Source organism: Chrysemys picta, chromosome 2, assembly GCF_011386835.1.
Source record: "Chrysemys picta bellii isolate R12L10 chromosome 2, ASM1138683v2, whole genome shotgun sequence".
Lineage (NCBI taxonomy): Eukaryota > Metazoa > Chordata > Testudines > Emydidae > Chrysemys > Chrysemys picta.
Window position 1 is genome coordinate 172656746 of NC_088792.1, and position 26719 is coordinate 172683464.

General features: G+C 46.0%; 1 protein-coding gene across 2 annotated transcripts in view; it reads left to right on the forward strand.

Annotated features, from left to right (window-relative positions):
* The first annotated feature begins 240 nt into the window (after positions 1 to 240).
* Positions 241 to 26719, forward strand: part of RIPK1 (receptor interacting serine/threonine kinase 1) — a 70671-nt gene continuing 44192 nt past the window's right edge. The window contains exons 1-3 of one of the 2 annotated variants that reach the window (XM_005307061.5): positions 241 to 402; positions 15581 to 15711; positions 16274 to 16387. In XM_005307061.5, the coding sequence (XP_005307118.2) occupies positions 16295 to 16387 (93 nt within the window). In that variant the 5' untranslated portion in view covers positions 241 to 402; positions 15581 to 15711; positions 16274 to 16294. The remainder of the gene's footprint in view (positions 403 to 15580; positions 15712 to 16273; positions 16388 to 26719) is intronic. The other variant, XM_065584886.1, reaches the window with a different exon arrangement.

Consider the following 26719-nt stretch of genomic DNA (forward strand, 5'->3'; position numbering starts at 1 on the left):
CACATAAATGCCCTGGTGCGCGCCATGGCGCCCGTGGGCACCGCATTGGGGACCACTGCCTTACTGCTGGGGATTTCTTACTCTTACTGAAAAACTTTGTGGCCACTCCCCTCTCTTCTTTGTAAAGTTTTAGCAGCAGAGGCTGTGAGAAGTTTCATATTATTAAGGCTTTTTAAAATGTGTAAAGAAATATACTACATCATATTTATTAGTCTGCTACAAAATATGACCGTAATTACAACTAAGCAGTTAAATAGGTGATTGTGTGTTCCAAGGTGCATTATCCTTGTATTGTGTTTTTTCACTTAGAGCTAGGGTGAAGATTTCTCAACCTTAGTTGTTGCCTTTGTTGTTCCTATTACTCGCTGCTGACCTCAGAGACAGAGGGGAAAAAAGCCACATGTAAGTAGCTCTCTCTGTTACACACTCTTCCTGCTTCCTTTTCCTGTGTTACCCAGCCCTGCCATCACCTCTGCTGCTCTAAAGATTGGTATCACTGAATGACTATGCCTCACCATTGCTACCTGAGAGGAAAATGTCAGGTACTGCCCAACATACCATGTGGTGATACCAAAAGCTTCTTCTGTAGTGTCCTGATCCTCAATTGCTCCCTCAAGCCCCAGTAGCCCCTTTTAGAGAATTCACTAGAATAGTCACAGAAAAGAAACATGGCAGGGGGGGATAGACAGAGTGAAATTGTTTTTAAAAGTAAAAGATGTTCACCCTCCCCTCAGGATTCACTCAACTCTAATTAATAGGATTTGCCTTATCCATTCTTGTGGTGATGGGAATTATGTTTGTTGAAATGTGTCCTGCCAGGGCCCATTGGCTACTTAAAATGTTTTCTTGTACATTTACTTTGGGTCAGGATGTTTGTTCTGTTAAAAATTTAAACTCCACATTCCTGTCAAGTAGGACTTTGCAGCTTACGTTCTCAGGACAATTCCTCACATTAGCCACTAGGTGGCACTACATGGACACTCTGAATAGGGTATGCAGTTTTGAAAGCCCAAAAGATCAGAAGATTTCAGCCCAGAGAGTGAACAATGGTTACAAAGACTGCTGGTCTTGTACTGCTGGTTAAAGTGACACGGGTAAGAGAAGGAGTTGCTTTTGAGGGATATGAGAGAATCAAGTTGGGTTTCTCTTTGGCAGAAGCTTGCTATCCCAATGCTGTAGACTCAAACATAACTTCAAACAAAAAGAATCTTCTGCATAATAATCCTATGCCGAATGGGACAGAGATGGTGTTTACTACTTACTGGTGACCATAGGTCTGATCCAAAGCCTGTTGAAGCCAACAGGAATTACTCCCAAAAGACTCCAGCGTGTGTAATAGGAGAATCAGGTCCACTGTATTGATGACGGTTAGGTTGTGTCTACACTAGCCTTTTTCCCCCCTGAAATCTTCCACCAATAGAAGATTTGGAGGGAGTAATAGAGCCAAGCTGCCAGGAGTCTTCAGTTTTTTTAACCATTGTGTTGTCTAAACCTTGGGCTAGACAACATGGTTGTTCAAATCCCAACTTGTCTTACTTCTGGGGTACAAACCTAGATCCAAGAGGGAGGTACTCTATTTTCATAGTTACACTTTTCATTCAGAGATCTCAAAGCACTGCACAGAGGAAACCAGATGGGGAAGCTGAGTCAGAGAGGGGAAGTAACGTATTCAGGGTCACACAGCAGGCCTGTGATATTGGACTTCAGGAAGATTTCGTTACTAGCTACTTATATTCCAAATTGGTCATTAGTTTGTATCACACATGGGGTTGGAACAATGATTAGACCACCTGGATCCCAGACAGTTTTCTGAGTCAACTTCACATACCAGCTTGGCCTTGTTTTGTATTATTCCCAGGAACAGGCATAGTGCCCTTGGGAGCAGGCATCAGCCCAAAGGTAATAGGAGCCAAACTGCCTCAGACTCACCCTGTCCAGCAAACAGGCTAGATGCACTAAATGGGGCATACCTGTGGAGTCTCTAGGCCCAGTGAAGGAGGGATAAATACAATCTGGTCCCTGGTATCATCAAACTTGCACCAGTATTACATCTTTAAAATGGATTCCTCTCTGTCTCACAGCTCCTAATGCAGCCACACAGTTCTAGCTGTTCCACGGGTGATCAAGGGCAAGTTTTATAAACTCTGGCAGTTCAATCCACTAAGAGTACATCCAGTGGAGAATTTTCTCAGGTCTCTCCAAGCAGCTCACCCCAGCTCCTGCCTGGATTAGACAGACCTTTTGGGACTGGGCTTTTATCATTAATCTCAACCCTGTCTCACTCAAGAAAAAAAAGCCAGAGCTAAAGTTCAAATTTATTAATAAAGTCAGTGGAAGAGATTCTTGGTAGGAAGAGAGAGGATCTTCAAAAGGACCTTGAACAAAACAGAGCTTGTTTAGATAGTGTGGGGAATGCTCTTGAGTGGCTTAAAATCAATAAATGCTCATGAGACCAGACTGGAAGCAGTACAGGAGGTTGTTAACACACACATTAAGGAGCACAGCCCCTTGTGAAGATGCATGGAATTCTTGGGACTAATCCAACTATGCCCTCTTGGGATACCACTTGACACCTCCAGTCAATCAGTGACTCATTTGCCAGTCTCGTCTGCGAGCTATTGGAGGAAGAGCAGGGAGAGATTCCACAGAGTCCTCTCAAACCAAGGGACCCTATGCCCAACCAGCGGATCAGAGTAATTTCCATTGAAGTCAGTGGAAGTTATTTCTAACCTGGGGAAAAGAATCAGGCCCAAGGCTTATATGAAAGACTGTCTCCCTCACGCATTACATGGGCCTTGGCATTTTGCATACAGCTTATTTTTGACAGTGGGTAGCCAAACTTTCTTCCCCACTTTACACTGCTTGTTCTAACTACTTTCCTTGTCCAGTTCAGGTTTGTTCTAGCTTTCTTCTTTCCCTATCAGACTCTGCAAGCTTCTGTCTCATGGTCACACTATATCCCAAGTCATCTTTTCAAAAGACAGAGTTGTCTAGGGACTAAAATCAGTTTGCCTTTATTTCTCTAGATCAAAGGCAACATTCTAGGCAAGACAGACAATTCTTTGCCCCCTTTTTAGAAGTGTGGGGCCAGCATAACAGCTTTAACATTTCCAGTGTTCTCCATTTGCCCATGCAGCCAACTAGAGGAATTCGGTGAGCTACAGTTGTGATAGGATCCCCCATGTGCAGCCTGGGACTGTGGGACCGCTGTGCCCCCTGAACTCTCTCCAGCCTGGACTGGCTCTCACAATGCCTTGCTAGTGACCAGCAGCAAACCCCTCCAGGCGCTGTGATCACTCAGCACAACCGCATGTGGAGCCCCACACCCAGCTAGATTGAATGAAAGCTCCCAGAGCCACTCATGGATCACACAGAGAAAGGCACCAGAGCCAAATCCCCCCGGCTCCCAGCACTGTACCTCAGGAATATACCGTCTTGCACTGCTCAAGATGAGCAGTGCAGATTTATTAATTGGTTCACCACTTCATCAATGGAAAGTGGATATACACTAGCCTTTGTAAACCTGAGCAGATTTACCGCACACTTCAGACAAACTCATTGGTAAAGATAAAGCGTTAAACAAATTTATTGACTACAAAAGATACATTGTAAGTGATTATAGTGATAGGCAAAAAGTCAGTTAGTTACCAAAAGAAAAGAAAATATAAGCACACAGTCTAAACTCTCAACCCTATTAGACTGGGCAGTATGTAGATTAAGCAGTTTTTCTCACCCCATTGGATATTGCAGTTCATAGTATGCAGATTTCACCCTTGAAACCTGTGCCGTCTCCTCTCTTGGAGTCTTAAGTCTCCTCGGTGTCCTTGGTGCTTGCAGCATAGTGGGGGCAGGAGAAAGGCCAAGCATGGGGCCCCTGTGTTCTGTTTTATACCCTCAGTCCCATGTGCTTGGAGAGCACCAGTCCAGGCATGTCTGGGGGCACTGCTGCGTCCCCAAGCAAGGTTGAGCAATTCCCTTGGTGTGGCCTCGTGCAGGTGAGTCACTGCATTGTAGCTCCCTTGCTGGACAAATGGCTAGTGATCTCTGTTCAACTGCACTCACATGTCTCTGTATAGCTAGTATCTGGGTGCCTCACAAATCCACAGCATATTTTATTGAAAACCATGCTTTATATGCAAGATCATGATTATATAAAAATGAGGAATATGGGGGTTAGAGGATGCTCCCCCAAGGTATAGAATGTCACAACTGTCCTTCAGGATGTCTTGCCTGAAATGTTTCAGTACTAACAGTGATCCCTTTCTTTTGTCCATCCATAAATGCCCCATTTTACCTATTCCTTAATCTTAATTTGAAGGTCTCCCACGTGCGTGCTCTAACCACCAGGCAGCAGAGTCATTCTCATTCTCTCTCTCTCTGCCCCAGTGACTCTCTAATTATTTATCCACAGTGGGACAGCTCCAACAGGAGGCATGAGAGAGCCCTTGTAGTAGGTTTGGGCCGAGGTTCGGCCCTCAGCGGGGCTGTGGGGTGTCCCACCGCCCCGCTGTGGTCCGACGGTAGTCCGGGATAACAGGCACACAGTTAGGGGCTCAGGCCCATAAGCAGGGGCTGAGTCCAGAGGTCCGAAACCCAGGCCCTTAAGCAAGGACTGAGGCAAAGTCTATAGTGGCCCAGGCCCTAAGTCAGGGCGGGGCAGTAATCAAATAGTCAGTCAGAGGCCCAGGCCCTTAAGCAGGGGCTGGGTCGGGGTTTGTAGCAGCCCCCAGCCTCTCTAGGCCAGGGGAAACGGGGAGTCTGCCACCCAAGGAGTGGGTGGCAGGGGGGATGCAGGCCCTCCCACTCCACTGCGTCCCAGCCCGGGGCCCTAGCAGCGACGGAAACTCGCTGCTGTCAGTGGGGATCCTGGCCGCAACACAATGACATCGACTCTGGCAGTGCAGCAGCCAGACTGGGGTCGGCTGCCCCCGGGCTACTTCCACACTCCCCCTCGCACGGTACCTGGGCCGTCTTAGTGTCGTCGGTGCTATCCACCAGCATTGGCTCCTCTGGGTAGGTGGCCAAGGGCAGGCTCGGCTCCTCCTCGGGGTACCTGGCACGGGGCAGGCTCGACCGGCCTGGTGACTCAGCAGGCCGGTCACGGCCTGCGGCTGTTTCCCAAGCGGCAGCTCGGCCACGGACGTCTGCTCTCTCCACTGGCCTGGGCTCCACTGAGCTCTGCAGGCGGGCTTTTATACTTCCGGGTCGGGGCCGTGACCTCGGGGGGGGGGGGGGGGCGGGCGCCGGACCCGGCGGCTCCACCCACGTTGGGATTAGGGGAGGTTCGGCCCTCATCAGGGCTGTGGAGTGTCCCACCGCCTCGCTACAGCCCTACCTCAAAATATCCCACCAGGATTACACATACCGCCTCCGCTCATGCTGATTTGCTGTGAGTCCTTACAGCAGCACAGTTGGGTTATCAGGGGTAATTGTGAGGAAATAGCTAACAGAGCCAGCCTGTGTCCCAAGTGGAAGAGAACAGCTGCTACTATCACCCCAAAGCAGGGGAAACCCTAGACAGATAATCCTCCCTTTACACAAGTATGTCTCCACTGAGTTCAGTCCTCCCGATTTAGGGTGGGATGAGAGGAGACTCCTCCCAGCTCTAGCTAAGCTGCATCACTCAGCAATTAACTCATTAGGGAGAGCAATAAATAATGGGAAGTTAATGCCTTTTCTGCTCTGAGGGAAGGTTGGAGAGATGAATGCTGTAGAGAGAAAAGAAGATGAAGAAGGCAGCCAGCTAATTACCTTATTGGCCCTGGATACGCAAATTCTCAGTGCAGCGAAGGGGAAATACCCGGGGAGAGGTTGGGAGGGGAAGTCCCATTCAAGAGATGCACATTCAGGGATCCTTTAACATAAAAAATAGGGAGGTGAGCAAGCAACTGTATTCTCTGCCATACAATTACATAAAAGGGGAGGGATAAATCAGTTCCTAAAACCGATTAGGCCACTCTGTCACAGAATTCTGTTGAGAGCCTTGAAGATATGTTGATAGCTCTACCCAGAATACATGGATGGTGCTGCTTTAAAAAAATATGAAATGGTTAACAATGCTGACATTTAAGTCGCCACAATTAATAGCCCAGAGAGCTGAATGGGGGCAGTTAATAATCTGTGAGGTCCCAGTCCGGCAAATATTTATGCGTGTGCTTAATTTTACGCGTGTGACTAGTTCCATGGAGTTCAATGGGAATACGCACATGTGTAAAGTTAAACACACATTTATTGACTTATATATTTGCAAGATTGGGGCCTTTCAGCTCTTGTTTTGGGCTGTCTGTTTGCAGACTTGAGAAGTAAGCACTGCAAGGGATGGAAGAAGTTAGCAAATATGTATTTAACTGTCTTACCTTGCCTCCCGCATGAGGGTTAATGATGTAATGCTTGTAATGGTTTTGTAAAGACCGTGTAGTAGAAATTCTTATTCTTAGTATTATTTACATAGTTCCAACTGTGCTGCGTGTACTAGGGGCAAATATAAAGACAAAGGCCCAGATTTTCAAAGGCACTTGGGGAGTGCTCTGCCCAGCATACCGACTTCTGATCTCTAAGGGTACATTTATACTGCAAATATATAAATTAAATAAAATCTGCAGCAGCAAGTCTCAGACTGTGGGTGTGTAGGTTCGGGCTCGTGCTACAGAGCTAAAAATAGCAGTGTAGAGGTTCCCGCTCGGGCTGGAGCTTGAGCTCTGACTGAAACCCAGCAATGGAGGCAGGAGTGTCTCTGAGAGTGAGCTCCAACCTGAGTAGGAACATCTGCACTGCTATTTTTACCACCGTAGTGCAAGCCAGAGTCTAGACCAATGCCCTTAGACTCGCTGCTGCAGGTTGGGGTTTTTTTGAGGGGGGGGAGGAGGGAATGTTGAATTGTAGACATACCGTAGCTGGCTTGACACCTAGTGGAATCATTTGCAGTAGCTTTGTTGGTTCCAGTATATTAGGCCTGGTCTACACTCTGAGTTTAATTCTAATTTAGCAGCATTAAATCGAATTAACCCTGCACCCGTCCACACAACAAAGCCCTTTCTTTCGACATAAAGGGCTCTTAATATCGATATCTGTACTCTTCCCCGACGAGGGGAGTAGCGCTGAAATCGGTATTGCCATTTCGAATTAGGGTTAGTGTGGCCACAATTCGAAGGTATTGGCATCCGGGAGCTATCCCACAGTGCACCATTGTGACCGCTCTGGACAGCAATCTGAACTCGGATGCACTGGCCAGGTAGACAGGAAAAGCCCCACGAACTTTTGAATTTCATTTCCTGTTTGCCCAGGGTGGAGAGCACAGGTAATCACGCAGAGCTCATCAGCACAGGTAACCATGCAGTCCGAGAATCGAAAAAGAGCACCAGCATGGATGGTACGGGAGGTACTGGATCTGATCGCTATATGGGGAGAGGATTCAGAACTAGCTACCAGAACTACGTTCCAAAAGACGACATGCCAAAACTTTTGAAAAAATTTCCAAGGGCATGATGGAGAGAGGCCACAACAGGGACTCATATCAGTGCCGCATGAAAGTTAAGGAGCTCAGACAAGCCTATCAAAAAACCAAGGAGGCAAACGGTCGCTCCTGGTCAGAGCCACAGACATGCCGCTTCTACGCTGAGCTGCATGCAGTTCTAGTGAGGGCCACCGCTACTACCCCACCTCTGACCGTGGATTCTGAGGCGGGGGTAATCTCAGCCATGCCTGAGGATTCTGCGGACGGGGGAAGAGGAGGAGGAGGACGACGAGCTTGCGGAGAGCACACAGCACTCCGTTCTCCCCAACAGCCAGTATCTTTTTCTCAGCCTGACTGAAGTACCCTCCCAAGGCAATATCCAAGACCATGACCCCATGGAAGGGACCTCAGGTGAGTTTACCTTTTAAAATATAAAACATGGTTTAAAAGCAAGCGTTTTTTAATGATTAATTTGCCCTGAGGACTTGGGATGCATTCGCGGCCAGTACAGCTACTGGAAAAGTCTGTTAACGTGTCTGGGGATGGAGCGGAAATCCTCCAGGGACATCTCCATGAAGCTCTCCTGGAGGTACTCCAAAAGCCTTTGCAGAAGGTTTCTGGGCAGTGCAGCCTTATTCCGTTGTCCATGGTAGGACACTTGACCACGCCATGCTAGTAGCAAGTAATCTGGTATCATTGCATGACAAAGCCTGGCATCATATGGTCCCAGTGTTTGCTGGCATTCAAGCAACATCCATTCTTTATCTCGCTGTGTAATCCTCAGGAGAGTGATATCGCTCATGGTAACCTGATTGAAATACCGGAATTTAATTAAGGGGACAGAGGTGGCCATTCCTACTGGGCTGTTTGCCTGTGGCTGAAAATAAATCCTTCCCTGTAGTTAGCCAAGCCGGGGGGAGGGGGTGGAGTGGTTATTGGCACTGAGCTTTTCGCATTTGGCTAGCAGGGATCTTCCGTGATACCAGCCATGCAGTAGGGGGAGGGGTAAAGTGATCATCCCAGAGAATTGGATGGGGGCGGTTAGTTTGTTTTCTGCTGCTGCAGGTTAACAGGAAAACCGCAGCACTCAATGGGCTTTGCTTGGTATGTGGGAAAGGAGGGCGCAGAAGCCGAAAGACAATGACTTACCATGGCCGCATGCAAGCCGAATTCTGTTGCCCGGACCTGCGTCTGTGATCTCTAACACCAAAGCCACAGGCACTCAATATTAAGATGCAAAATGTGACCTTGCACTGAAATAACATGTGCTATGTAATGTGAATAGTGTTGTTCACTGTGAAAGAGTATAAGCATTTTTCTGTAAAATGTATCTTTTTAAATACTTCTCTCTCTTTTTTTCCCTCCCTCCAGCAGCTGCGAATTTTTCAAGCCTCCCTCCTCCGTCCCGAAGGCTATCTCAGATAAGGCGCAGGGGAAAAAAAAGGACGCAAGACGTCATGTTCTCGGAAATCATGGAATCGACCCGCAATGAAAGAGCTCATCTGAATGAGTGGAAGGACACGGTATCAAAGTACAGAAAAGATGCCAGTGAACGTGAGGACATGAGGGACCAACGTGAGGAGAGGAGAGACGCTCGAGATGAGAGATGGCAGCAGGAAGATCAGAGGAGGCAGGATGCAACGCTGGGGCTGCTGCGTGAGCAAACAGACATGCTCCGGCATCTGGTGGAGCTTCAGGAACAGCAGCAGGATCACAAAGTGCCGCTACAGCCCCTATATAACCACCCTCCCCCCTCACCATGTTCCATAGCCTCCTCACCCAGACATGTAAGAACGCGGGGGGGGAGGCTCCATGCACCCTCCCATTCCACCCCAGTGGACAGCCCAAGCAAAAGGCTGTCATTACTGTAACCTTTTTTTAGTGGCCTTTTCCTTCCCTCCGATCCTCCTCCCAAACCCCACCCGGGCTACTTGTCAGTTCTTTCCCTCTTTTTATAATCAATTAATAAAGAATAAATGATTTTTAAACGATAGTGACTTTATTTCCTTTGAAAGCAAGCTGTGATCGAAGGGGGAGGGTGGGTTGCTTACAGAGAATGAGTCAATAAAGGGGGCGGGTTTTCATCAAGGAGAAACAAACAGAACTTTCACATGGTAGCCTGGCCAGTCATGAAACTGGTTTTCAAAGCTTCTCTGATGCACAGCGCTTCCTGGTGTGCTCTTCTAATCGCCCTGGTGTCTGGCTGCGCGTAATCAGCAGCCAGGCGATTTGCCTCAGCCTCCCACCCTGCCATAAAGGTCTCCCCTTTACTTTCACAGAGATTGTGGAGCACACAGCAAGCAGCAATAACAATGGGAATATTGGTTTGGCTGAGGTCTGAGTGAGTCAATAACATGCGCCAGCGACCTTTTAAATGGCCAAATGCACATTCTACCACCATTCTGCACTTGCTCAGCCTGTAGCTGAACAGCTCCTGACTCCTATCCAGGCTGCTTGTGTATGGCTTCATGAGCCATGGCATTAAGGGGTAGGCTGGGTCCCCAAGGATAACTATAGGCATCTCAACATCCCCAACAATTATTTTCTGGTCCGGGAAGTAAGTCCCTTGCTGCAGCCATTTAAACAGAGTAGTGTTCCTGAAGACGCAAGCGTCATGAACCCTTCCCGGCCAGCCCACGTTGATGTTGGTGAACCGTCCCTTGTGATCCACCAGTGCTTGCAGCACCATTGAAAAGTACCCCTTGCAGTTTATGTACTGGGTACCCTGGTGCTCCGGTGCCAAGATAGGGATATGGGTTCCATCTATCGCCCCACCACAGTTAAGGAATCCCATTGCAGCAAAGCCATCCACTATAACCTGCACATTTCCCAGAGTCACTACCTTTGGTAGCAGCAGCTCAGTGATTGCTTTGGCTACTTGCATCACAGCAGCCCCCACAGTAGATTTGCCCACTCCAAATTGATTCCCGACTGACCAGTAGCTGTCTGGCGTTGCAAGCTTCCGCAGGGCTATCGCCACTCGCTTCTCAACTGTGAGGGCTGTTCTCATCTTGGTATTCTGGCGCGTCAGGGTAGAGGAAAGCAAGTCACAAAGTTCAATGGAAGTGCCTTTATGCATGCGAAAGTTTCGCAGCCACTGGGAATCATCCCAGACCTGCAACGCTATGCGGTCCCACCAGTCTGCTTGTTTCCCAGGTTCAGAATCGGCGTTCCATGGCTAGAACCCGCCCCATTAAAAACATGATCTCCAAAGCGACGGGGCCTGCGGTTTGAGAGAATTCTGTATCCATGTCCATGTCCTCATCACTCTCGTTGCCGCGCTGCCGTCGCCGCCTCCTCCTCGCCTTGTTTTTCTGGTCCTGGTTCAGCATAAACTGCACGAGAATGCGTGAGGTGTTTACAATGTTCATGACTGCTGTCTTGAGTTGAGCGGGCTTCATGCCTGCCGTGGTATGGAGTCTGCAGTGTTCACCCAGGAAAAAAGACGCAAAACGGTTGTCTACCGGTGCTTTCATGGAGGGAGGGGTGAGGCTATATCCAGAATCACCTGCAACAAGGTTTTTTGCCCCATCAGGCACTGGGATCGCAACTCAGAATTCCAATGGGCGGGGGAGACTGCGGGAACTATGGGATAGCTATGGGATAACTACCCACAGTTCAACGCTCCGGAAATCGACGCTAGCCCCGGTACATGGACACACACCGCCGAATTAATGTGCTTACTGTGGCCGCATACATTCGACTTCATACAATCTGTTTCCAAAATTCAAATTCTGTAAATTCAGATTAATCCCGTAGTGTAGACCTAGCCTTTGAGAGACAAGGTGGGTTAGGTTACACTGTAGCTTTTACTGGAGCAACTTCTGTTGGTGCAGAAGAGTTCTGTGTGGCTCAAAAGCTTGTCTCTGGCCTTGGCTACACTTACCCGCTAGTTCAGCGGCTGGCAATCGAACTTCTGGGTTCGACTTATCGCGTCTAGTCTGGACGCGATAAGTCGAACCCGGAAGTGCTCGCCGTCGACTGCGGTACTCCAGCTCGGCGAGAGGAGTACCACGGAGTCGACGGGGGAGCCTGCCTGCCGAGTGTGGACCAAGGTAAGTTCGAACTAAGGTACTTCGACTTCAGCTACGTTATTCACGTAGCTGAAGTTGCGTACCTTAGTTCGAATTAGGGGGGTAGTGTAGACCAAGCCTCTCTCTCACCAACAGAAGCTGGTCCAATAAAAGACATCACCTCCCCCACTTTGTCTCTCTAATCCTAGTGGAATCCTCAGCCCCAAGTTAGCTGCCCAGACCTCCCAAAGATCATAGATTCCAAGAGAGACCATTGTGACCATCCAGTCTGACCTCCTGTGTAACACAGGCCAGAGAACTTCCCCAAAATAAATCCTAGAGCAGATCTTAGTTTAAAAATTGTCAGTGATGGAGAATTTGTAATGAGCTTGGTAAATTGGTCCAACCATTATTTACTTTCACTGGTAAATATTTATGCCTTATTTCCAGTCAGAATTTGTCTAGCTTCAGCTTCCAGTCATTGGCTCATGTTATAGCCTTCGCTGCTAGATTGAAGAGCCCATTATGATGATGATGATGCTAGAATGCATGGGGAGAGTTAGATGCCTAAGAAAGGGATCATCAGAAACCAGCAAGCTGCATGGGGAGCTGCCAAAGCTAGCCAGGAGTGAAATGCCAAGCAGAAGGGAAGGGAGAGAAGAGGGTCTTAGGCACCTAACCAGCTGACCTAATGCACCTGGCTGGTGGAAGAGAGATAGGCACCTCTCACCACTCAGGATCTTCAGCCATGAACTCTCTCCTGGAGTTGGGCACTTAAGCCAAGTCAGCCGCTGAAGTAGCCCTGCCAGTGTCTGCAGGAAGCAGTTCACTATGGAGCCTGAGTAGTAAATAGCACACATGCAGTTCAGCCTCTCCCTAAGGCCCCCTTTGTCTGTGGAATTGGGAGGATGGTGTGACCTAGCCCTAATGAAAAGTTGTGTGTTAGGGACCTCCCTGTATCCCAGAGATCCTTTGAGGGGATGTGAGATCAGAGAGCAATGTGGAAATTCACATCCTTGCCTTAAAAGTTGTGTCACGGCTGTTGAAGATCGTGCATCAGTGCAGAAGGCTGTCTGCAGAGTGAATCAACCGCACTCCCAAGGTCTTGAGTGTGGGAACTGTAACACAAGAGGGTTGGGAGGGCCTCTTCTGGCTAGCTGCCAGGGGGCAGAGAGAAACAAGCTAGCAATCAGCAGAATCATTAGGGAACCAATCATGTGGGTCCCCGGCACTCTTGAAGGTGGGGAGGGTGCTTCCAACGCTCTCCTATTGGTCTGATTCTGCAGCTGTAACAATGAAAGGAGGGAGGAGGTGGAGGGTGTCCAGTAGGTGCAAGTTTCATTTGCAGGCAGGGCTAGCTGCACTCACCTCTCTCTCTCCTCACACTGTCCTTTCCAACCCTGTAAAGAGCAGCAGCTTCACTTTCAGCCAGGAGCAAACAACAGGTAAAAAGAGCCCAGTCTGCAAAACACTGGGGGCATATCTACACTGCAGTGCTAAGTTGCCGTAAGTTAGGCCGACTTACAACCACTGCAGTAGTTACTGTGGTGTGTCTGATGTCCATACTACCCTCCTACTGTCAGTGGTGTTCGTCCTCACCGGGAGCGCTTCCACCAACTGAAGCCAGGGCTCTCAGCTCTGCGCAGCTCCCTGCTGGGAGCCCAGCTGACCCCCAGGGCTTTTTGCCTCCCTGAGAGGGCAGTTGGCTGTGGGGAGCCAGGGCAGCAGCCCAGCTGAGAGTGGGGAGCTGCAATGGGGGGCAGCTAGGCTCTGGCTGGAGCCTACCACTGGCCCAGGCATGGAGCCACGGGCAGCACATGACACTGCATTTGGGGAAGCTGGTCCTGAGTGCCGGAACCTCCTCAGAAGGGTTGGCCACCCGTGCCCGGACCATGACCCTGCCCTCTGCCCCACCCCAAGACCCACCCCCGCTCAGCCTCCTCCTCCCCAGTCCCACCCACATTCCATCCCCACTCTGCCCCAACCCCTGAGGCCCTCGCCCCGCCTGCTGCTCTCTACCTCTTCCAAGAGGCCGCCCCACCTGTGCCCGCTCTTCTCTGCCTCTCAGGGGGTGAAGAGGTGTGAGCACTGGGGCCGTGGGGGAAGAGGCAGAGCGAGGGTGGGGCTGGGGGGGAAGGCTAGACCAGGGACGGGAAGAGGAGCAGTGTGAGTTGAGCCATGGGGGAAGAGCAGGGAGTGGGGCCTCAGGGCAGAGTGTGGGCCTAACTAGACTGACATAAGCCCCACGCCTCTTGTGGAAGTGGCACTATTATGTCAGGGTAGTAGGGCACTTATATCAGCAGGAGCAAGGCTGTAGTATAGACACTGACATAACATTAACATAAACTGCCTTATCTCTGCCTAATTCTGTAGTGTAGACCAAGTCTGGGATGCATGCAGCTTTCCTTGTGATGTGGGCATTTACTAGAGCAGTGGTTTTCAACCTTTTTTTCATTTGCGGACCCTTAAAAAAATTCCAAATGGAGGTGCAGACCCCTTTGGAAATTCATCCTGTGGTCTGTGGACCCCTACCATAAAAGTCTTAGACTGAAAACTCACTGAACAGCATTCAGCTATAAATGTTGCACATGCTCAGCCTGACATTTGATGCAGCTGGAGAAAGGGTGCTAAAGTGGGCTTCTATGATAACACCACCATTTCCAGGTTTTGACCTGTAGATGGGGGTATTCACATGCTTTTGATTGATCAGAAAAACAAAATGCCTTGTCTCAGCGCTGAAACTTTATTTTACCTTTTCCAGATCCCTTAGACATAGGGCAAGTCTACACTACAGCGCTACATCAGAGCGGATGCACTGATGCAGCTATGCCGCTGTAGCGTATCTGGTGAAAACGCGCTATGCCAATGGGAGACAGCTCTTCAGTCAGCATAATTACTCCACCTTGACAAGAAGCAGAAACTATATTGGTGAGAAACGTCTCCCACTGACATAGTGCTGGTGTGGACAGCGTGAAACTTGCGTCACTTGCGAGGGGTAGGGCTTTTTCATACCCCTGAGCAAGATAAGTTAGATCAACTTAATCCGTAGTATAGACCTGCCCATAGTTTGCAGACCCTCCAATGAAAACCACTGTACTAGAAGATATCACTTTAGGAATCCATCCTACACACTTGAGTTTGACAGTTTTGCCATTGACTACAACAGTAGCAGGACTGGGCCCTTACGAATAAGACGGTAGGTTTTTAAATAGCCCTATGTCTTTGGGCCCAAATATTTGTGTATTATAACTTAAAAGTGTTTGTGTGTCTTCTTAAAGAGGCATCATTACAAAACACCTCCTCTCAAGGACCAGTCTGGTTACAGCTGTTTTCTGCAAATAATTCCCAAGTGTTCATTCGTGTATGTTTGGGGTTTGTCTCATCTATTAAGTATGATTCACACTGACGGAATATGGTGATGCCATTGTCCATTTATTAGTTTAGTAAAAACTTGAGAGAAACCCAGTGGAGATCATATTAAATTTAAAACTGGTTTCCAAGGGTTTATCATAGTTAAGAAAGCCATTCACCAAGAGGTAGGTTTTTAATCCTGGTGCTGTTCTAATTTAGGAAGTGAAAGCACAAAGCCGTAACACAATTTGGCAGAGCTGGCAGTGTCTGTTAGAACCGAACCAGAAAGAGTGATGTTGCAAAAGCACTGGCAGAAGTGGGCAAGGAAGGTTGCAAACTGTCTGATTCAAATCTGTGCTCCGCGTCAGGTCTTGAAAAGTCCTAACCCACTCTGGTCACATGGACTTCAGGAAGAGGTGAAGCTCCTTAGCAGATGCTCAGGATCAGACCCTAAACTCTGATGGCCTGATTTTCATTTACATTAAGGCCCTTTTACACCACTCTGGTAGCATAAAGGGGGACAGAGGGGCCTTAATGTAAATGAGTACTTTTACAGGTACTAGATTCACCTACACTTTTTTAAAAAATCAAAAAAAAAATCAACAGTTCATCTATCACTCCTTACAATATGGTGTGGCTCATGATAAATCAATGGGATGAAATATTCCAATCGAGGACAGTAGATTGTGACTTGTATTTAATTATTTTATGTGGATTTAGTGCTAGAAGTGGGATAAACAATGTTTATATGTTTCTGCCACAGGTTGCCTGCACAACTCAGAACATGTTGATTATGGAGTGGCATCATGGGAAGCTTACAAAAGAAGATGCTTGACCAGTGATTTGATTGAGGAACAGAGGAAGGTTCAAGAAGCTGAGTTAGTGATTTTTCAGGTCATGATTTTTCTTAATAATAATCTTATAGTCTTAATATGGTGTTAAAACAAATACAGTAATAAGGAGATTATAAAAAGCCAGAAAGTTTAGACACCTAACTCCCACTGTCATTTTCTTTCAACGCACTGCCCATTCTGATAATGCAGATAAGGCTTGGACTGTGATCTCACAGGGTAAGTGGTAAGGTCTAGTCAATAGCAGAAATGAAAAAAAGCCAGCTGCTACAGAAAATTATTGACCACTCCTCTTCCCCATGAATCAGGAAACCAGTGTCTGCCAGAAGGCTCATCTTTTGGTTGAGGTGTAAGAGATTCTGAAAACTCGCCATCATTTGGAGATCTCATGGCATTTTTCAAAAGAATATTACAAAAAACCCCACAACCTTAAACAAATATAGTTCTGCATCCTCTGAATGATAGGCTTTATTTACTGTGCTTGATCTGTGAATGGCTTGACTGATTAAGGTGATAAGATGTTCTTAGCACAGAAACAAGGCCAAAGGAAATGGTGTACCTCTGCCAATTATGTCTCACTATTAACAGGATCCTTTGCTTTTCAGTTTCCCTTTTATTGGTTCAGCATGCCTGCCATCATGAAGGGCTGGATGGACAGAGTCTTGGTCCAAGGATTTGCTCACAACTTCCCACAGGGTTATGATGATGGCTTGCTCAAGGTATGTTCCCCGGACTGTTACATTAGGCCAGGGATCAGCAAGCTTTGGCACACAGCTCACCAGGGTAAGCACCTTGGCGGGCCGGGCCAATTTGTTTACCTGCCGCGTCCGCAGGTTCAGCCGATTGCAGCTCCTACTGGCCATGGTTCACTATCCCAGGCCAATGAGGGCGGCGCGGGCCCAGGGATGTGCTGGCCGCCGCTTCCCATCGCCCCCATTGGCCTGGGGCGGCGAACCGCGGCCAGTGGGAGCTGCGATCGGCCGAACCTGTGGACGCGGCAGGTAAAAAAACCGGCCCAGCCCCTAGCGGGCTGTGTGCCAAAGGTTGCCGATCCCTGCATTAGGCTAAACCAGTGGTCCCCAACCTTTTCGTGGCCAGTAGCACATTCATGTTTTCAGAAGAGTATGGCAGGCGCCAACAATTTTTCAAGGTTTATTTTGCATTTGTACATTAAATAATACGAAAATCATATTTAATATTACATAGTATATGAATCCAGAGAGAAGAGAGAAGCCGGGAGGACAGAGAACACCGGCGCCCGCAGCCCCGGAGTACTCTGTCCCCAGCAGGCGCAGGGCCCCGGCTTCTCTCCCCTGCTGGGCACTAGGCGGGCCCTGCGCCTGCTGGGGACAGAGAACACCGGCACCCGCAGCCTGCAGCCCTGGAGTTCTCTGTCCCCGGCAGGCGCAGGGTCGCAGCTTCTCTCCCCTGCTGGGCACTAGGCGGGCGCACATAAATGCCCCGGTGGGTGCCATGGCGCCGGCGGGTACCACATTGGGGACCACTGAGCTAAACAATATTTTTTGTATAATTCTTGTCTGTTCCTATGCTGTAATTTTATTTTTTAATCTAAATGGATAAATGAGATTTAGCAAATTTAGGCTTTTTAGTGGCACTCAGTGATCATTCAAAATCCTTCCTAAAAACGTATTTCTTCTCTGTATCTTAGAGTTTTATACTGTCCTATAGTATCTGCCTTCCATGTTAAAGCCAACAGCAAAGTCCCTGGAGGACATCATGGAATCTCGGGCACTTCTGCCTTTTCAGAATCAAAACTCTGCGTAGGGTAGGGGGTTTTGTTTAATTTTGGGTAGGGATTGGGGGCTGGTAGTGGTCTGGGAATAGAAAGGCGTGTCTGTATAGCGAAAGGCTTTGTCAAAGGGGAAAGTTTTGCACCATTTCATATAGATGGTCAGACTCTCTATTCACCAAATATCCTCCGGCAGATCCTTCCATCTTGCCTAGGAGAAGTGTGCAAGGGGGAAAGATAATACAAATAGGACTATCAAGATGTGTGCAAGCCTCAACCATATGCTATTATCACCCTTGTCCTCCTCCTGCCTTGGTTGGGACCCTCATGTTAGGTTTTTCTGAAAGTGGATTGCAGAATCTGCAGGGGAGGGATGATGTATTTGTTTTCTGGGGTGTGTAGTATATTCTTGGGCACTCGATTTATTTAAAATAACTAAAAATCCTCCTGTACTAGGTTTTAGGTGCCCTAACACACACATTAAGAAGCAATTCAAAATTTCAGCAGCATTACATAATCACTCCAGCAAGAGCTTAGCCAGCCTGCCACCCAGAAAAACTCCATTCCACCACTCCATCGTCTAGGAAGCACGCCCTTTCCTTCTCCAAAAACACACAAACGTATCTTTTGCAGCATGCTTGAATGATCATCAAATGCTGTCAATATCAGAGCAAGTAGGAGGGGGAAGCAAGTTCCAGAGACTTGAAGATCTCATGGAGAATGCCTTGCGAGCTGTCCCTCTCTTTTATAACGATAGGATCCAACTTGAGCCCTCCTACTAAGCACAGTTGTGGCAGTATGGCATAGAGAGAGAGGCAGTGCCTTAGGTAGGCTTCCCCAACCCATTCTATAAAGCCCTGGTGCTTTATAGGTCATAACTAACATCTTAATCTCCACCTAGAAACCAATAGGCAGCCAGCACAGATCCTGCAGGACCCCTTAATGCTTAGTAAGCTATTTGGAAGATACAATAAGCAGCTATAGCGGTTTCTGCCTTTTAAAATAGATGTATTTTAGAGCATTAGAAAGTTCTGGTGCAACAGGAAGAAATGTTTGACATAGTTACTGGTGACAGATTATTCATTTTAATCAGCTCTTGCATATTAAGCACAGAGGTGAAGCACTAACATTTGTGTCAGCCCTAATGCATGTGTCTTTTCATTTACCTTTCCCCGCTATTCTATGAAAATAAATTGTTTAATGGGCAAGAGAGTCAGAAATACAAAAGAATAAAGAGTACAATAATTAGTTACAAGTAAGAAAAAAACTGGTACCCATTGCAAACCTAGAAGAAACAGTTTTTCATAGTAGAAAATACTATTTAGGGTTGTTGTTTTTAATCCAGTAATGCGCACACACAGCTGAAGGAAGGTGGGATGAGGAAATGAACAAGGATCTGGCATTTCAAGAAGACTAGTGCAGTGGGGTATGGGGCCAGATTGTATGGTCAGTCTGTTGTAAGTGGATCATTTCTGGGTCCCAGACCCAGCTGGCTTGGACCGGGTGGGTCACGATTAGTCACTGTTTCTAGCTCTGGATCCCTAGGACACTCCCAGGCTCAGATTTCTTGTCTGAGGCCCTTCCTTGGAATATGGGATGCTTCTATCCAGCTGCCCTAGATCCCAAAACCTGTGTCAGGAACCTCCCAAGCTCTCCAGTCAGTTTACAAATGCTTCCCCAGAGCCTCACCTGGACTGTGGGCACTCTGGGCTTCTAGTTTAACCTCTGTAGGAACCATGTGGGCAAGCAAGAAACACAGGCTGAGCAAAGGAATTTCTTAACCACAATCACTTTTCTCTTAAAACATTGGCAGAGGCCCTGGAGGTTTTTCGCCTTCCTCTGCAGCGTGGGGCACGGGTCACTTGCTGGAGGATTCTCTGCACCTTGAGGTCTTTAAACCACGATTTGAGGACTTCAGTAACTCAGACATAGGTTAGGGGTTTGTTACAGGAGTGGGTGGGTGAGATTCTGTGGCCTGCGTTGTGCAGGAGGTCAAACTAGATGATCAGAATGGTCCCTTCTGACCTTAAAGTCTATGAGTCTATTAGAGAGTTACTGATCTTTGAAAAGAACACAAGTCCTGAGACACAGCCTCCCCATGTCTGATCTCAGCCCTTCTGTGAGTCTAAAGTATGTCACTGTTCAGGCTGGACAGTCATACTTGCCCCACCTGCATAGAGAGTGCATTGTTCTATAGGAGTAGGCAACTAGTTGAGTGACAAAGCTGATGGCCGTAGATTGTAGTCTTGATGGTCCTTTGAGGATTCAGTTAGCTTCCCTACCTGGGAAAGGTGTCTGGAATGCAGTACAATAGGCTCCCGTCTGGCAAGCTTAGACAGGTGTTCAACACCCAATATATCTTTGTATCTTTTCTCTTTCCCTTATGCTGTACCTTACCATGTATGGGGGAAAGAGTCACAATGCATAATATCCGTGTCATAACTTGCTGAATTGTATTAGACTAAAGACAGCCCATTGGTAATAGCTCAGTTAGCAATATGGTATCTATCTTCCTGTCTCCTTAGGAGTACAGTCTAATGATGGGTGGTACAGCCACTTGCTCTGTGTGGGACATGGCCCCCTAACTACCGGTAGTAAATATTAGTTCCTAGTCTACAACCAGGTTTTGTTTTTAGAGTAGTGCCTGTTCATACAAGGATACTATTGAATCGCAGATAATGGCTATTGCCTTAAGATGCAGGTGACCTACAAAACACTGAAAGATATTGCCAGATTTACTTCAACACTTTTGTGTACCAGCTGTCATTTTTGTTAAATTGACTTGGAAATATCCTGTGATAAATATTTGTCACAGCCAGTTATCAGTCAACTCTGTTCTCTTAAGCAAGTTTTGTCTGTATTTGAATTATTGTACAGTTTGAATATATAGGATATGCAGTAATTTAGGTTACATGAGAATTTGTTCGGTGTTTGCAAAAGGCAGCCTATAGCCAGCCTTAACCTTCAATACCAAAACAGATCTATGAGTCGGTTCCTAAATTCCTAAGCTTATTTACAACTGAACTATAGTAAAGCAGCTTTAAGCCAAGTTTCAGACGCCAATAAAGGAAGCAAATTCAAAGTGAAGTATGAATATACAACATTGGTGCCTTCACCATTGCATTGTTCTGTGTGTACACAAGGAAGGGTACATGAAGCCCCCTGCCATTTTTGCCTCCTCTACAATTTTAATATATGCTTTTTTCTGAGTTCAAGGAGTGGTCCCCACTTACGCTGCCACTAGCTACCCCATTAGGAATAGGGAGGAATCAAGGGCAATTGCTTTGGCTCCTCACACTAATTAACAGAGCTATTCAGCCCTGGAGTTGAATGCCTGATGCACCTCCCCCTAAATACTGTAGCAGCAAATGTGCTTCCCCTGGGGACTCTGGCACTGTAATTGGCTTGGTGAGGCACATTGCCTCCTACATCTGCCGTGGCCACTGTCCAAGTGTGGGTCAATGCCTAATAGGGATACACCAATAGGCAGGGCCGGCTCCAGGCACCAGCAGAGGAAGCAGATGCCTGGGGCGGCACATGCTAAGGGGCAGCATTCCGTCCACTGCTTCGGCAGTTCGGGCGGCTTTTTTTTTTTTTTTTTTTGCTAGGGGCGGCAAAAATGGTAGAGCCGGCCCTGCCAATAGGTGTGGGTTGGCTCTTAATGTTTGGGAATTTTGCCATGGACTTCAGTGGGATAATTTGGCTCTGGAAAGTAACTGATGAATTTTTTTGTTGTAGGATATATGGTATGTTTCATGCTTAATTGTGTAGTTCCTAGCTTTAATCAGTCGCTGCCACAACCTTAACATACTGTTAAACATACTATTATACTTCCTTGTGAATGTTTACCTGTTTTTTGTGTGCAAGATGTAGAGACCAGATTTAAATGTTTCCAGTCACCTAAATTAGTGTTCAGACTGAAGAAGGCGGACATAGTGAGATACAAATGTAGTTGTTGTCCACGCATATTATTTACTTTTCAAAATTAAAGTCATCATTGTTTGTTTCCAGACTGATCAAAGATGTTATTCAGAAGACAAATGAGTATTCTGCAAAAAAATTAAAAGGATGCATACAGAGAAGTCTTGCTCCTATAATCACTGACGTCAACAGGAATTTATAGACTGCAGTCAGGATAAAATTAGGCACATCTCTTAAATTCTATAGCAGCACAATACAGATGCTTGGAAGTTCTAGCTAAGAGTATTTGTGAGGAAGTCACGTGGTATTAATTCCCCAAAACTGCTAATCGGTCTCCTATGATGCTTATTGTGAGGATACACATACTTTTTTAAAAAAGTGTGTCAGGATGCCAGGCATAAGGGGGTCCTGAAGGTTCTAGAAGGAACTGTGCAGGGAAGAGAGAGCAATGTAGAGCCATATCAGCAAGTGTTGGGGACAGATTATCAGGAGAGCTCAGCTCCACACGAGGTACCAAAATGAAGTGGCCAGATATTTTTTTTAAAAACTCAACATGTTAGGTACTGAGCTCTTTTGAAAGGCTCTCCCCAGTTATGGCTGTTGAGCTCTTCTGAAAATTCTGGCTATAAGGGATACTGTTTTTACTTATTTGACTAAAATTTCTGGTTCAGTTACATAAAAAAAAAATTACTGAGTCTTTGCCACAGTTGTATGACACTTATGACTTCACATGCAGGGAATACATTTGCCACTTTTTTTTTTTTTTTTTTTAAACAACAACTTGTTGCCTGCAACCAAAGGGGTTACATCCTATCCAAGAGGGAAACCCCATTGACTCCAAACAGACTAGTGTGGAACATTAAAGAGCATAAAACTTTGTTGCTCTGCTTTTCCCCCACAAAAGTGAGTCATGCAAGTGGATTCCTCCCCATCAGCTGAGTTTGCAGCTGAATGCATATGGCAGGAGGGGGAATAAAACCCCTAAACAGAAGGAAGTGAGGATCTCTATGCTACTTGGACTCAGAGGGTAAGGTTTTCTTGGTATAAACAAGAAGTCCCCAGCTGTTTAGCCTGGGTTAGCACAAAGAGACAAAGAGCTTACTTATTATAGAAGCTTCTCTTACCTTTTGTAACAAAATTGTAATTCATTTGTGTATCTATGTTTACATGCTTATATCTTATAAATAACTGTTTCCTTTTTCCTATTAATAAATCTGTATATAGTTTATTGTAGGACTGGCTACAAGCATTGTCTCTGGTGTGAGATCTAAGGTGTGATTGACCTGGGGTAAATGACTGGTCCTTTGTGATTAGGAGTAACCTGAATATTGCTGTGATACTTGGTATAAGGGACCACCTATTAAAAAGGCAAGCTTACCTGGGTGGTGAGTCAGATCGGAGTATCCAAGGGGGCTGTCTGTGACTCCATGTTAAGGCTGTTATAGTGCCTCAGGAGTTTACACCTGATAATTAGTTGGTGAAATCTAAATTTAGAGCTCACAGCCAATTAGGGGTTTGTCTTAGTTCTTAACAGTCACACGAGTCACTGCAGTCAGCTTGACAATCCTCTTTACTGATATGTTGTTAGTAATTTCTCTCTTGGTTGTCTAACATATCCTGTATCCGTTAATCCAATTACCTCTCTAAAGGTGTGGGCCTATAAATATTACAAATCGACTGTGAAATGTGTTCAAGACATGGAGGAAAATAGAAATGTAAGTTGTCTGATCATAAATCCAAGGACCACTGATGTGTGTGCGAGGGGTAAGCATACAATATCCTCTACAATACATTCCTTTCTTGGTTTTTATATTACTGATCTCTCAGGACAGCCCCTAAGGACATTGAAGTGATAGTTACTATTTTTAGCAGAAATTGCCCTATTTATTTTATCTTTATTGGTTCAACTCCGTAGGTTTAAATTTCTGTATTAGATGAAGAAATCATCCATCATGTTTCTGGTCCTTCTCATTCCTATTTTAAAGATTAAACACATTAGCCTTCCTACACCCAGCTTCGCTCTAGTGTTTATATTTGGTAGCCTGTGTGTGTGTTGTGCATAATATGTATTATATGCACGACATTAATATTGTACACCTTATCAGGTATAAATCCATGGTAGGCCCACATCTTGAATACTGTGTGCAGTTGTGGTCGCCCCATCTCAAAACAAGATTTATTGGAATTGGAAAAGGTTCAGAAAAGGGCAACAAAAATGGTAAGGGGGTATGGAACAGCTTCTGTATGAGGAGAGATTAATAAGACTGAGACTTTCCAGCTTGGAAAAGAGATGACTAAGGGGGGGGATATGATAGAGGTGTATAAAATCATGACTGGTGTGGAGAAAATAAACAAGAAAATGCTATTTAATCCTTCTCATAACACAAGAACTAGGGGTCACCAAATGAAATTAATAGGCAGCAGGTTTGAAACAAACAAAAGGAAGTATTTCTTCACAAAATGCACAGTCAACCAGTTATGGAACTCTTTGTCAGAGGATGTTGTGAAGGCCAAGACGACCAGGGTTCAAAAAAAGAACTAGATAAGTTTCATGAAGGATAGGTCCATCAATGGCTATTAGCCAGGATGGGCAGGGATGGTGTCCCTAGCCTCTGTTTGCCAGAAGCTGGGAATGGGCGATAGGGGATGGATCACTTGATGATTACTTGTTCTATTCATTCCCTCTGGGGCACTTGGCATTGGCCACTGTCGGAAGACAGGATACTAGGCTGGATGGACCTTGTGTCTGACACAGTATGGCCCTTCTTATGTATGATTGCTGGGTAGTTATGCTAAGTCGCACACCTGTACTCTGTATTTTGTTTTCCCCAGAATACTCTTCACACTTGTTCACTCACGCTAAGGTATATCCCATAACACTTTGCAAGCTGAACTCTGCTCTTGGCTCATACAAATACATAACCTGACAGAAACAAGATGTATGACTAATAAGTCCTGGTACAATTAAGAATTGCCTTCATGGACACCTGGAATGAGGTATCCAAAACAAAAATAAGAAAAAGTACAGGACAGTGCAGAAAAATCAGTATAAGAAACTGGTAGAGACTATTGGGGTTATGTATAGAGTGCTTTTAGCTTGTAAACAGCCACAATATAAATACAGATAATCTTGAGTGCATACTTTGGAATTAGACCTATGCAAAGTGAATGCTATGAGTGGCATGTATGTCTCCTTTTTATTTTGTACTGCTTTCCCTTTGACTAATAATCTGACTATGCACAGCTATTTGCACTCAAATATTTTTGAATCACAAGTGTAGTCAGGTAATTGGCTATATCTAGTCAAATTGCAAAATGGTGTAGAATTAGATCAATTAGGTACTTTTTGGACATAGATAATCTAGCTATAATAATAAAAGTACAGACACTTTTTTTATATAAACAGATTACAGTACATGCACCAATATATTTTATTACCCTGCATTATTTTGAAAGTTATTTGATTGGAGAGAACTCCAGACTAAACCTTTTCCTGGTGATATACAGGATAGATCAATAGAAAATAAATTATTACAGTTAGGAGATTGAAATTCTCTCTCCCCCCACATGATGTCAGCCTTTTCCTTCACATTGCTGTGTAAAGTAGCAACTATGGATGAACTCCTGGCCTACTGAAGTCTAGGATTTTTGCTACTGAAATCAGTGGAGTCAGGATTTCATCCAACCTTTTTAAAAGCAATCTAAACCAAGCTACTGTACTCTGAATCAGAATTTGGTAACTATATCCATGATGTCTCACAATTTGCTAAAATGGATACCAATAATTAGCTTGTATTAATAATGGTCTATTCCATCTGAGGATGCTTAGACCTACCAATCAGTTGAACTGCGAGTCTGCTCTAGAAATTATTTTGGAGATGTTTGATGGTCTGTTATACATGCGATCAGGCTAGATGATCACAATGTTCCCTTCTGGCCTTAGAATCTATGAAAGCAAGACTTCTATTAACTCTAAAGATTAGAGAAATAATCAAATTTCAGTTTAACAGTGCAATTCTCTCAAAAATATTGTTAAAATACAGTACTAGTTCTCTCCTTAAGAAAAGGAGTTCAGAACTGTCAGCTTTTGGGGGGGAGCGGGTGTCTACTTGCAAACAGAGCTGTCCTTAGGATTTATGGGGCCCTACACAGTATTATTAAACTGGTGCCCCTATGCCCCTTGCTCTTATCAACACAAACATAAGCTTACAGTATTCTACAGAGGTGTGTAACTATTATCTCCCTAACACACACACACACCCTTTATACAGCTGGACACACCCCTTTATACAGCTGATTTGTGGCGTTCAAGCTCCGGGAGGGAGGGGGAGGAGCGGGGACCAGGCGTGCTCGGGGAGGAGGCGGGAAAGAGGTGGATGGAGGCTTGGGGGAAGGGGTCGGGGGAGGGTGTCAAGCACCCCCCTGGCAAGATGAAAAGTTGACGTCTATGGTCCCAGTGCTGCCCCAAATTTTCAGGTGCCCTACATAGTCACATATGCCTAAGGACGGCCTTGCTTGCAAAGTAAGTTAAGTCAGCCACAATAAACAGAGGCAGAGAGAGCCATTCCATTCCCCCATGCCAAATCCTGGCCAGGCAAACAAAGTAGAAAAGTTTTGCCTACAGATATTTCAAGGGCATTGGGGGAACCAGAACCCTTGTATTCATCCTCGAGAAAGCCCAGGGCATCTGTGCAGCCTTGTCATTCCCATGTCTGGGAATTTCCTCTTTAAGATGGTGATGATGTTTCTTAAGTCATGAGAATGGGTATCTAATCTATACTGTAGTTTAGTGCAACACCACCTGAAGATGGAAATTCAGATGCTTCAGTGAATGTTCTTTGGTACTTAATATTTTTGTTCTTCAGAGAAAATTAACAGCTCACTACAGAATTTCTGTGTCACAGTATTCTTTAGAGATGCTGATGCATACATAGCTATTGTACAAGGACTGGGTAAACTGTAAATTTCCTTGAACAGGAACTAAATAGCTCCTGAAATTTAGTAGTTCTGCTTTCATTATGAAAACTGTGTGCCAACTTTTATTAGTTACCAACTATTTCTCCTACAAGGAACTGATAAACTCTACCAGATTCGCCAGCAGAACCTTGAAGCTTCTTGAAGTACAGCTATGATAGGGGGTTGTTCACAGACCTTCCTCTCTCCTTGTGCCCCACACTACTTACCTGGTCCCAATTACCATAGCATTGGAATGCCTGACAATCTTGAGTGACTTTATCCTCGCAGGCATCCCTGTGATGCAGTGTTCCCTCTAATTTTCCCCACATATGTGCAGAATGAATTTTGTTATGTGACACATCACCTACATACTGGTGCACATAAAATTCATGTGGTGGAGGTGGGGCCGAGGGGTTCAGAGTGT